Below are 13372 nucleotides of genomic sequence, written 5' to 3' on the forward strand. Positions count from 1 at the left end.
TCCATTTCCCAGATCTTGGTAAAAGCTGCATGCTTATTGGCTCACTGACGCTGATAAGTATTAAATGTGGTAATGATTTTTTTTATACTCAATACTATGGAGGCAATTCGGTAGGTGCCTCAAACGTGCGGTATACTAGCCGCAGCCGACCTGTCGAGCGCCAGTGTGACGTCATGGGAGCGGCGTAACTATTTATACTTGTGCGTGGTGGTCGCGACACTAGTTGCAGTCTTCTCCTGAACAGAGGTGGTGCTAATGAGGAAAGGCTACAGACTTGTCTATTTCTAGCGACTACAAGAAGAAGAAAAAGGTAAACAACGGCAGAACTGGCAGCAGCATTGACGTCAATGCTTTGAATTGATTCGATGACCTACTTCGTTGGATGAAGCCTTTCATTCGCCATAAAACACGTGTCAAACTCAAGGCCCGAGGGCCAAATCCGGCCCCTCGCAGGTTTTGATCCGGCCCACATTTCAATTTAGGTTCACAATAAATTTAGGCCCACCTAGTTTTTGGTTTGTTTTTTTACATTTATGCGCCTTTTTTCAATGCTTTAGGCACTTTGTTTTAAAATTTTGGACACTTTACTCAATGTTTTGCCGTTTTTTATGATGTTTTTGTCACTTTCTGATATTTTTGTCACTTTTTCAGACAATTTTGTGCAGACATTTTTTCGGCCTTTTTCCAATTTTTTGGGGGCTTTTTTCAACGTATCTGTCGCTGGCTGAGGAACTTTGTAGCCAAACTTTTTTGGGGCTTTATGAGGCCCAAAATGTAAGTGAGAAGACTACAGTATATGAGACATGCAATAATACAGTCAAAATATTTGACTTTTTCTCTTAAATAAACACGTCAATAATCTCTACATGTCTGGCCCTCGATGTGATTCTCATTTTCCAGTGTGGCCCTGTGGGAAACTGAGTTTGACACCCCTGCCATAAAAGAACTCATCTTAACCCAGTAAGTTTACAAGAGAGACTTGTAGTCACACAGAGTCCTGGCATCCGGTTACCCTCAGGCTCGTTCAGGCTTCCCGTTTCCGCTTTGTCGCGCGCCACTGAAAAAAAATGTAGTGGTCACTCAAAATCCTGGCGCGCCAGCGAGATCTGTCATTTTGACGTCACATTGGCGTGCGCAAGCTCGGATGCGGTGACTGTAAAACGGCCTTAAACATATGAAAATGTACCCAGCCCTATGTAAAACAGGCCTATTATATTCAGTACATCGATACAGCAGCTTAGGTGTGTTTTAGAACTGATCTATGTCACTGAGCTTGTGATTGTACTGCCACTGCTGCATTATTGCTGTCATCTTTGCTAAAGTAAAATAAAATCATTAAGCAAGCCTTGCATAATGGTCTGGTTCATAATGCACTCGATTCAACTTAAACACTACTAAAGAATATGGAGTTAAAGAATAAAGTGTTTTTATGCATACATGATTTAAAACTTGAACGGCTTTTTTTTGCCACAACCACATTCATTTAAGCAGACTGTGTTTCTGGACTTGTTTCTCTGATGCCCACTAGCACAAGTTCATCTACTTGCTGAAGTTGACACAGAAAATATTAGAGCGATTCATTTCAGGTGCAGGACTCGCATCTCCAAGACTCAAACTTACTGACTTTAAATAAATAACTGGGGTTATTGTGTTCATTTTGCTTTGTAGTAAACACTTTTGATAAAACAATATCAGCAATGGATTTCTTTTGCAGTTTTGCATGAAACATCTGTGACACTAGCTATAAAAAATGTAATAAATAAAAATATTCCTGAACAGACTATTATTAAGAAGGAAAATAACTGATTTCTATTTTTTTAAACATTTATTTAGGAAAAAAAAAAAAAAAAAAAAATCAATGGTGCTAATGGCAAATATTTTATTTATTTTTTTAAATACAGACAAAATAGACATTATAAAAGACATCTGAAACACATTTATATTTGCGACAGGAACAAACTACTTATGTCAAAGTGTTTTGGGAAGGTGGCTACAGTCCTTAAAAAACGGGCACTCGACCTAGAAGATCACTTCTACACCGTGAAACTTCAGTCTTCGTACAAGTAATACATAAACCAACAGCTCTGAAATCAGATAGACAAAATGTCACATATTAAATGTGTACTGTGTGATTTGTTCAAGCGCTCGCTCTGGCACATTTAATCTCACTGCAGAAGGACTATTATCTCATTCTGGTGCCCAATCAACAAAATCACCTGCACCACGGTGTGTTGTGTACCGAAATTATTTTAACCCGTTACAAGATCATTCACAAAGAATACATTAAAGCTGAGAGAAGCTTGCAGCCTTTTCAGAAACAAAAAACCCATTAAGGAATATTTGATAAGTAGTAATCGATAATTGTGAATGACATCCCATCCTGTTGGAGGAGTAAACATGCAACAGAACCGTTCTGTGCGGCGTTGGCTTAAACTCACACTCTAGCAGGAGGAAAAGGGATCAGAAAGAGAAAACATTTTTTCTCCTCTTGCTACCCCTCCAACATGGCGACTCCTTCGTCTTAATAAGAATAGTTCAGCATTTTGAGAAATACACTAATTTGCCTTCTTCCCAAACATTAAACAAGGAGATTGATAAAACTCTCCTATAAAGACCTGATATCGATCTTCTCATCTAACCAAAAGATCAGCCAAAAAGCAAATAAGTGTATTTGCTGAAATATTAAACGGTCATTTATGCGCCCTGAAGAAGGAACCAACGACTGCTACTATTTACATAAAATCCACTGCTACAAATAGTTTGGATTGGCTGCCACAGAACTCACAAATTAAAGGTTCTTAATCACTAAAAACATGTTTTTTTATGTGCTACAGTCCCCCGAATATGCAGCTTCAATATCAACACTTCCTTTGGCAATAAACAGTAATTCAAGAAACAAAAATATCCTTTTAAAGGCTGAACATTGGTATTTTACAAAACAACTGTTTGGGTATTTACATAAAAGTTGGAACAGGGCACAGTTAAGAAAAATCTTTGTCAGTTTATGACTAAATTAAGAATGAAAGGTCTTCTACTGTGTGAAATTTTGAATTCCAATGAATTCCATCTGGGCTGAATGATATGCAGTACAAATGTTTTTAAAAGCTTCCAAACACAAGAACAGAATGTTCCCCTGCGAGTCCAAAGACTCTTAAAACACTGTTGGCTTCTACAGAAAACGTCTCTGAACTTTGCATAAAAAACACTCACAGAAATAAATTATAAAAATCGTGTACTACTGAAAAACTTTTTTTTAGAGATCAACACTGTGCATAACAATACAGGAAGTCAGCTTTTGTCAAGTTTGCAAAGGGTATTGCTTCACAGTATGTGGACATCATCGATTGGTCCAGACAAAATGTACTTCTTCAGCACAAGTCAAAGAAAAATAAATTCTACACAGAGAAGAAAGAAACAATACTGATGTATGAACAGCATCTCTTTGAAGACAATGTTTCTTAAACTGAAGATTATATACAACAGAACCAATGCAACAGACTAAATAAAGCCTAACTAAACCTTTTAGCATTAACTTGGGCACCAATGGGCGTAATGGGAAACTCGCCGGATGACAACGATGCAGAAGTAAGGATGATTGGCAAAATGTGGGGAACAGGGAGTTCCTTGAAGTCACAAAAACTGCGAACGCACCGAGTGTGGAGAGACTCAAACCGTTTAGGCGTGTCCAACCTATTAATGTACGAGTCCCTCGCTCAGAGAATCAGAGCACCACAAAAAAGGGGAACAGCAGGGGGGTTTGGGTAAAAAAGCAGCAATGGCAGTGACTCATCAAAATGCTAAAACCCAGTCGGCCCCACGGTGTTATCTGAGATCTTTGGTAGCTTTGGGGACTTTTAAAACTTTGTAAATGTCATTGGAAAAGACCGTGGCGAAGTGGGGACGTGAGCTCTTGGACATGTGGGTGCAAAATGGAGTTTTACCAACATTTTGGGGATCCTCAATGTCCCAGATCTCTGGCATGCTGCACCCAGGCCTGGGCGGAGAGAGAGAGAGAGAGTGAGGGAAGAAACAAGATACAGAGAGGAAGACAGAAGAAAACATGGTTAGCATTTTAACTGAATAAAAACTTATAGTTTATGCTTTCTTTGTTATTCTCTCTCAATAAAAAAAAGAGAAATATAAGGAGATGATTCTCACAGTCTCATGTCTCCCTCATTGTTTGCATATTGTTTATTTATTTAGATTAATTCGTAGCTTCCCCTTAATCATTTTATTTTATTCACTTATTTATTTATATGTAGTCACATTCTTTTGAATTTCTGAATGAATTTTTATTTTTGATACTAAAATATATCAATATGTATTTTGGGTAAAATAAATAAATATGCCAGGAATTTATAATACACAATTGATAAGATTATATGAGGAATACATTGTATGCTGTAAGAGAATTGGTAAGCAAAGTTAAATATTGGAAGAGTTTAAAAAAAGAAAAATCATGACGGAGAGTGTTCGTTAAATTATTAAAAAATGTTTTATGGAGAAGGGGTGGGATTATAAAGTGTATACTTCTTCCCACTCCTTTTTCGGACATGTGACAATACATTTTAAAAAATCAAGTGTTTTGTTAATATTGTATGTTATCTATATTTTTATTTTCTGAATGGCCTGATTTTCTGTTTTCTTTTACATATTTGAAACAAATTTCAAAGAAAAGAAAAAAGAAAGAAAAGTGGTCCTGGGGTAACAATCTTTCTGGGAGGTACCTGGTTCGCCTTGTGCACCAGGAATCCTCCAGGACGAAGAAGTCCACTCCCAGCTTCATCAGGTTCCCCCGGACCGTTTCGCCAGTCATGCGGCTGTACATGGAGTAGACCAGCTTGGTTCTCTCCCTGCGTGGAACGCAATACAGTATAAATATCTATTATATAAATATAAATATGTAAATCAATACAATGTTTGTATTAGGAAGCAAAGCATTCAAGTAAGGCCTTAGCTTGTCCCTCCTCTTTCATTAAAAATCAACAGTGCTAGTTAGACGTTGCCGGTGCCAGTGCTAGCTGGAGAGGGGGATGCGAGTGGAAATAAGAGCTGAGACGGGGCAACACTGTGTTTAAACTGTGAAACCATTCACATAAACCTGTCAACATGATCCCCTTAGAAAGTAATAACACCATAAACCATCTTAAATTCCAATCTGTTATGAGCTATAAGCATAAGGTGGAATACAACTAGAGTCACATTTAATGCAGCAGTTAAGTTATGGGAATGAGGACTGAATCAACTACAAAGTTCTCCGTTTCATAATGCAGAACTTTGAACCTGCAAATATTTGGATGACATCCACTCTGCTGATCCTACAAAATCAGCCATCGCAGGATTTTCCCGTTGTTCAGACATTATTTTGAATGTCTTAGGCACAAATGTTAAATGTTTTGATGTTTGAATTTTAATCTTACTATCTTATTAAGTGAAGCATTGTAACAAGCTTGTGATCACTTTCTCCTGTAATTTGTTAACTGGATGTGAAAATAGTGTTGACATATCCTGCTGTATATTTTTTGCTTTAGCTAAGAAAAGATTGAGTGATACATGTAGGAAAGGGAGACAAGATGTAGATAAAGAAAGATTGGTAACACTTTACTTGAAGGTATCTACATAAGAGTGTCATGACACTGTCATGAACACATGACACTGTCATGACACAGTCATAACACATGAACCCTAACCCTAACTTGTCATGACAAAAACCGAATGACAGAAAAGAAAAGAAGTGTTATGTCATAAACGTTTATGACTTGTTTATAATGTTTATGACACGTTCATGACAGTGTCATGTCACTCTTATGTAGATACCTTCAAGTAAAGTGTATCCGAAAGATTTTACACACATTTTACATTAAATTCAAAACTGCCTCGAGCCACATATGGATGCTTTGTTGAACAACTCATTTTGGTTTCTGATCTGAGCAGAGGAGCAGTTTGTGCTGCTGCGAGTTCCACTGACCTCAGACCAGAGTCTTCGTAGTGGGGGTGGTTGACGATGGGCCGGCCTGTGGAAAGCTTCACGCTGGCCATGGTGGGCATGGCCCCAGCAAACACCGAATCTGCATCAATCGCACACAAAACCAAAAACAAATGAGACTACAATGAGATGATGGAACAGGAAAGTTGTAGAGTGGATACAACTACACTTCCACTTCTTTTATTCTTATTCATAAGTATCTAGGTATAGAATGTACCGTACTAAAAACCTTATACTATAGCCCGAATCCCCTTGACGTCGCACTAAAACAAAAATCACTTCCAGGCATTATTAAAAGTATCAATGTTCACATTAAGAATTGACCCCAAAACAGATACATTAATGTTCTTTTTATTTAACATGAACACACAGCGTGCAGTTCTACAGACTCTACAGTCAGTAAGTTGAGTGACATTTCATTCAGATATGGTAAGGTGATCGAGGGACCCCTTTGAAAATGGCCATGCCAGTTTTTCCCTCGCCAAAATGTAGCCTTACTTTGGAGCATTTTTTAACCCCCTTCCCGACAGGCTAGCATGACATAGTTGGTACTAGGGGTGGGAATCACCAGAGGCTTCAAACTACGATATCATCACGATACTTATGTCACAATACGATATTATTGCGATTTTAAACATATTGCAATATTCTGTGATATATTGCAATTTGTCAAGTCAAAACTTCAAATTTTTTTTCCCAATTTCAAATGATGTCCCCAAAAGTTGTTCATCTCACTTGAATTGTATGCTGCAAAATGGGATTGTTGAGCAGACAAACTGACCAACACATATATAATAATAGATCGATACTCGGTGTCTGTGTATCGATACAGTATTGCCACGGAAAATATCGCGATACTATGCTGGATCGTTTTTTTTTCTCCCACCCCTAGTTGGTACCAAAGGTCTTTTAGTTTCATATGATACAGACAGAGATTGATTCTGGATTTTTTTTTAACCCAGCCCTATAGTTTACTGTCGTCATGGAAGCAGGCGACTTCACTCACCAGGCTGGGTGTTTTCCTGGATCCAGTCCAGCAGCTCCTCCTGCGGCAGGTTGCTGAACTCTCCAATGATCCCCCACTGGGCCTGCAGGTTGGCCACTCCCTGTACGGCCATGATGGCCATGACTGCAAACACTGCAACTTGGGGCTTATATCTCTCCCCGATCCAGCCAAACAACTGACATAACCACCAGGGGGGGAGAGAGAGCATTATTGAAGGACAGAATGTTTGCTCAACAAACTGCACCATACACATCTAATTTAAGTGGAGAATAACAGAATAGTTTGACATTAAGGAAAAAAAAAAAAGTTTTTGTAGAAAAAAAAAAGAGTTTTGTATTGTAATTTTTAATCACAGACAGACCTACTTTATAATAGCTCTCTAATACCAACCCAATTAATGCTAAATAGTAACATGTATGTATGCATGCATGCATGCACGCAAGTATGTATGTATGCATGTACAGTATGTATGTATGTATGTACAGTATGTATGTACTGTATGTATGTATGTATGTACAGTATGTATGTATGTACAGTATGTATGTACTGTATGTATGTATGTATGTATGTACAGTATGTATGTATGTATGCATGCATGTATGTATGTACAATATGTATGTAGGTACAGTATGTACTGTATGTATGTATGTTATTTGTTTCTGTATTTATTGTTCTTTTATTTTATTGGCTTTCAGTACGCACCTTCAACCAAGACAAATTCCTAATAAGTGCTACATCCCTAAATCTCTTTCTGATTCTGACCTGTTTGGAGCAGATGAGCGAGGCCATGATGCACATGTGGGGCGTAAGGAAGAGCTTGAGACGCATAATGAGGATGGCCAGGACAGCAAACGCCACTAGCTGCAGGCTGTGGTACACCAGCTGCAGAGGAACAAGTTCACACACACGCACACACACACACACACACACACACACACACACACACACACACACACACACACACACACACACACACACACACACACACACACACACACACACACACACACACACACACACACACACACACACACACACACACACACACTGATCAGAACTGACGAGAAGGTGCAGAGGAAATAAAGTCGAGCAAGATAATCTAATCTCCTCAGCAGCCCAGGCAGTTAAACTCAGACAAACACAAAACTCAGAGCAGGTCGTTTCAACCCAAACACAACTGGATTCACATTTCTGGAGTATTAAAACAGCTTTAGTTAGATTTCACATTGCTGCAATATGATATTACAAAGTACATTTTACACGAGTATTTATGCTTCCATAATACAGAATAATGTGTTTGTCTTTATCGCTATAGTAGTGTCTCTGTGTGTGCTTATGTGTTGTTGATGCGTTCTAATGTGTGTCTACGTACTTTTACCTGTGTCTACTGTGTATGATACTACGGTTATGTTTTTCTCATGCCATCAACCTGCCAGTTGTCATGATCTGGAATAGTGGTTGTGTTATTTTACTTGTCTATGCCTATGTCTTTCTTGTTTTATGTGTATTTGTTGTATTGTTGTAGCGTATTGTTTTAAGCCATCAACCTGCCAGGGACTGCAGATGAAAATTAGCCTGTATGGCTAAATCTGGCACATTTACATGTTGGACTCTCATGTTGATTAATGTGCATTGTATCACCAATCTAAAAATAAAAAATAAAAAAATTGAGTTAAGAGAATGAAAGTTGATTCATGACACGCAGGGCTCCAGACTAAGACTAGGCTCCTTTTTTTTGGTACAGCATAATACCAATGACCTTGCATGCTGATAAATAGGTGTCCTAATTTGCATACCCTAGTTTTGCCTTGATGTAAAGATTGACAGTGACTCGAGACTTGATATTAGCAAAATATTTTAATCTGACTTTCATCTCACCGCTGAAAAGAAGTAGAGAGGGGCTCAGTGTTTCAAGCGTAAACGGTGTTGCGGTAACAAGTTCAGAGTTGCCTACAACACACACACACAGCATAGCTTTCCCCTCGCACCGCCACCACGGGTATCGCGTTAACCATTGTGGTTGAAAGTAGGGCTGCACGATATGAGGAAAACATGCGATAACGTTGTTGAATATCCCCATAACGATATTACTTGCGATAAATGATAAAATAGAATATAAAAGGGCGCCTGGGAAGCTCACCTGGTGGAGCGGGCACCCATGTGCAGAGGCTCAGTCCTCGACGCAGCGGCTCAGGGTTCGAGTCTGACCTGTGGCCATTTGCTGCATGTCTTCCCCCTCTCTCCCCCCTTTCCTGTCTACAGCTGTCCTGTCTATTAAAGGCTAAAATGCCCAAAAGATTATCTTTAAAATATAATATAAAATATGTTGCAGCCTTTTGCGATATGTATATTGCATCAGTTGATATTGCAATGACGATTAAAAAAAAAGAGATATTGTGCAGCCCTAGTTGAAAGTGGTACTTTTTCTTTTTCACTGGCTCCGTCGGTCTCTCCCTGCCTGAACTTTAATCCTCAGTGGTGTCTGAGTCGTAGTAATAGATAATAGGGCGGACATTTGTATGGAAATCAAACTACCAGTTGAACATAGGAACAATTAAATATGCAATCTGTGATGATCGGTTTAAATTCCTAAAATGAAGCCACTGCTTGCCCTGTTGCTAGGCTACTGCTTTTCTCTTTAATGACATAAAATGGAGAAAATTTGCACTTAATAGATAATCATGACATGAAACTAACTGAGATGTAATGTGAGGAAGAATTTTGGATTTGGCATCATTGATGGAAGAATTGTGTATCAAGGTAAGGCTGCATGCTGATGTAAAATAAAACTGCCTCGCAGCAACATTAGCTTGTCACTCAATTAAGGCAGTGGAAGCACTACGAATGAACGGAAGCGGAGGTTGGTGAATTGCGTTCATATTCACTTGTATGAATTTTGTGTTCTAAAATTCTTAAAAAGTGACAGCCAGTTGCAGCCATGCTGTCAGTGATGCTATGATCTCTTCAGAGGCAGCTCCCCTCCAATTAAAACTGACCTCAAGAAAAGCTTCATCTGTTGGAAGGACTGTATAATGACATTTGCATGGTGCTTTGATCATTCCCTGTGAGGAGTGAGAACACCCTCGGGGCTCTGCACGGTTACTCATTGATCCATACAGAAGCATTAAAGTAATTATCTGGGAAACTCTGGAAACTTCCAAACACTGTGGCTGGTGGATGAACATCTGAACGTGTCCCTGCCCTGGGAGGGATATTACAGAAAATGACATGAAGCAGCTGAGAGAGAGCTGACAATAGGCAGCACGGGGAGATTTCTGAGTAGAAGGGAAGCCGCCTTTCATTTCTTAGTAATGAGAAAAGGGATGAAAACCACTTAGGGACATACTGTAGTCACTGAGCAGATGTTACTGCACTGGAGGAATATAATCAAATAAAACGGATTTTGAAAAATGGAACAACGCTGCAAAAAAAGAGCCTACGAGTTCACATTGAGGCGTTATTAAGATAACGCTTGTGTATATGCTTAATAATAATAATAATAAAGGTAGTGCAAAGTTTTTTGTCCCACCTCTCCTTTTGCAGCTATTTCAGACCTGCAACACAGAACAGACAGAAATACATAAACTCAGATGCCCACTTGGGACAAAATATCTGTATTAAAAGCTTTTAAACATATTTAAAAGAAATAATTCCTATTTTCCCTATTAAAATCTGTTGGTAATTGATAGAGTCGACTGTAAATATAGTAAAAATGAGCAACATGGCCAGCGAGGAGGCCTCAGGACGCTCACCCTGCAGCTTCATCAACATCATCAGGCTTGACAGACACCTTCCCTCCGTCCCTCAGGAACCGGACTATATCCTGGACCGTCTGAAAAGGACAAATGGTTAGAATGAAATGCAAAAGGAGATTCCTTCAAATGTCATGTTTTCACACAAAAGAAGAGTTCACCGAGAAGATCTTCCTAACAGCTTGCTCATGTACCGCATACCATGCTTTGTCAAATCGACTTAAGTATTCTTGGCTTAGCGTGGGCAAGGCGTAATGAGATTAAACTACATAAAGAGCAGCTCCTTAAATATCTTTTTTCTCTGAGGCGTCCCCCCCACCCCCCAATTTTTTTTTTTTTTTCATGTTTCAGGAATCCAGAATAAATCTCGCTGTTCTTCCTTTCTCAAAGCTTAACTATACACATGTAAATGTCAACTATGCTTCCCATGCAGAGCAAATAAGACCACTGCAATTTCCTGAAACTGAAAGAGTATATAACCTGAATATATAAAAAGGAGCAAGCAGTTTTCCTCAGGGGTAATTAAGTAATCAGAGCAGATCAACTCCCAGTTTTGTCTTCCTGCCGCTGTGAGCCAGCGACTCACTGCATGTTTGACTGCCTGCTGTACTGGTCTGAAAGGCGTGGGAGGCTTCATACAGCAGGCCTGACACTTTTTCACAACCGTACAATTTCTCTAACTACAGCCTACACTCCTAAGACTCCTCATTTCCCAAGGATTGTGCAAACGAAGACAGGTGTTATGCATATATAGGATTCTTATGCATTTTACTACAAGATGCAGGGCTGCAACTAACGCTTATTTTCATTGTTGTATCTGTTGATTGTTTTTTTTCAATTTCTCGATTAGTTGTTTGGTCTATAAAGCCCGAGACACACCAAGCCGATCATTGGCCGTCGGACAGTCTGGCGAGGTCAGTGACTCGAGTCTGTTCCGTGTGTTCCGTGCCGTCGTCCGTTGGAGGGGCCGTCGGCCTTCATTCAATCAGAAGGCGGGCAGTCTGGACTCAGTGACCAATCTGATTGGTGGAGTGCTAACCCAGAAATGGCAAGCGGGATGAGCGCGGCGAACAGCCTCTCAAAATCTGACGAAAATCTTTTAAACTGACTATTGTCGATCTGAAATGAAGACATTCAGCAACTGCATGGCCTATTTCTCGCTTCAAATGTTTTCAGAAACATGTTTCGGTGAACTATCTTCGTAAAATATGAGATTGTATTCTGAATGAGCCGCCATTAATGCCAGGTTGTAACATCCGGGAGCAGCCAGACCCACGTGACGCGTTCGTCCAATCAGCTGCCGGTTTTCATTTTTGGGCGACAACACAGATTAGCGTCGCCTGCTGTTATGGAGACGTATTACGTCTCGTCGCTTTGGTGTGTTCCGAGGCACTTTTTTGACCAACCCGGGGAGACTGATCAGTCCAACTGGCTTTTCTGCTGAGGGTCGGCCGTCTGGTCGGTGTGTGGCTTAAAATGAAAAATGTCGATCAGTGTTTCCTAAAGCCCAATATGTCCACAACTCAAAGACATTCAGTTTACTGTCACAGAGGAGTGAAGAAACCAGAAAATATTCACTGTTAAGAAGCTTTTAAGTGTTTTCATTGGTATCCATTAGATATTCTAGCATCTTCATTAGCACTGGAGCATTTTAACCGTTTTATTTATTGTCTCATTGTTGTGCTATTCATTGTCCCCATTATATGTTGTCTGTGGTGTCAGAAACTGTGTGTCATGGATGCCCTGCACTTTTTAACTGCGCAACAAATTTACGTACGGGTACAAATAAAGAAAACAAAGAAAATTTGGACTTTTGTTTCTTAAAAGATTACTCAAACCGATAAATCAATTATCAAAATAGTTGGAGATTAATTGAATAGTTGACAACTAATCAATTAATCAGCTCTTAAAAGACGTGTTTTGTATTTGTTTTGTTCATTTTGATGTATGTGTGCATGCATTTTAATTACTGATGTGTTATTGAGTCAGGTGTTTCTGTGATTCGAGCCCTTTTACGTCGTGAGATGTGGTTCTGGAAAAAGCTAGGAAGAAGACCTTAGTTTATCTACTGTTTGGGATGTAACCACAGACAGATCTACACTATCTTTAGGGTCCTCTTTTTGCTTTGCAGCCAGACTTTGTGTAGTTAAGCATTTTTTTGGGGGGGAGGATCCGATTTGTTCTGCTACTTTGAAAACAAACCAACAAAAAGTGTTTGTCTGAATAGCTACACGAAAACCTACCCTCCAAGCGATGACAGCAACCACCAGCATGTTGATGGGCAGCAGCAACGTTCTGAGGTAACGTAGAGGGGTCTGAGGGGGGAGAGAGACAGAGGCACAGTCAGGTACCAAATCTAATATTGCACACTGTACTCTAACCAGCTGTATGCACGGTCACGACACGCAAACAAAAACGTGAAACGTTGTGTTGCTTGGTTGTGTTTTGATGCTTGCATGGCTTCTTATACTGAATGGGGATACTGTTGATGTGTAACTGTGCTGATGTCTTGCTGCTTCCTGTAGCTCTGCATGGCTTACTGAGAAAGCTTATTTGTTGCTCTAGCTGTCTGTATGGTGTCTTGTTGACTTCTGTCTGTATAGTTTAACCTGTACTAATGTCTTACGC

General features: G+C 39.6%; 1 protein-coding gene across 1 annotated transcript in view; it reads right to left on the reverse strand.

The window, feature by feature from the left end:
• Nucleotides 1–1894: 1894 nt before the first annotated feature.
• dpy19l1l (dpy-19-like 1, like (H. sapiens)) overlaps nucleotides 1895–13372 on the reverse strand; it is a 31807-nt gene continuing 20329 nt past the window's right edge. Inside the window, exons 15-22 of the mRNA XM_031279429.2 lie at nucleotides 12988–13059; nucleotides 10745–10824; nucleotides 10522–10546; nucleotides 7755–7874; nucleotides 6993–7167; nucleotides 5969–6068; nucleotides 4728–4853; nucleotides 1895–3994 (exon numbers count right to left, since the gene is read on the reverse strand). Coding sequence (XP_031135289.1) covers nucleotides 3823–3994; nucleotides 4728–4853; nucleotides 5969–6068; nucleotides 6993–7167; nucleotides 7755–7874; nucleotides 10522–10546; nucleotides 10745–10824; nucleotides 12988–13059 — 870 coding nt within the window. The 3' untranslated portion in view covers nucleotides 1895–3822. The remainder of the gene's footprint in view (nucleotides 3995–4727; nucleotides 4854–5968; nucleotides 6069–6992; nucleotides 7168–7754; nucleotides 7875–10521; nucleotides 10547–10744; nucleotides 10825–12987; nucleotides 13060–13372) is intronic.

Source organism: Sander lucioperca, chromosome 10 (assembly GCF_008315115.2).
Source record: "Sander lucioperca isolate FBNREF2018 chromosome 10, SLUC_FBN_1.2, whole genome shotgun sequence".
In the NCBI taxonomy this organism is placed as follows: Eukaryota; Metazoa; Chordata; class Actinopteri; order Perciformes; family Percidae; genus Sander; species Sander lucioperca.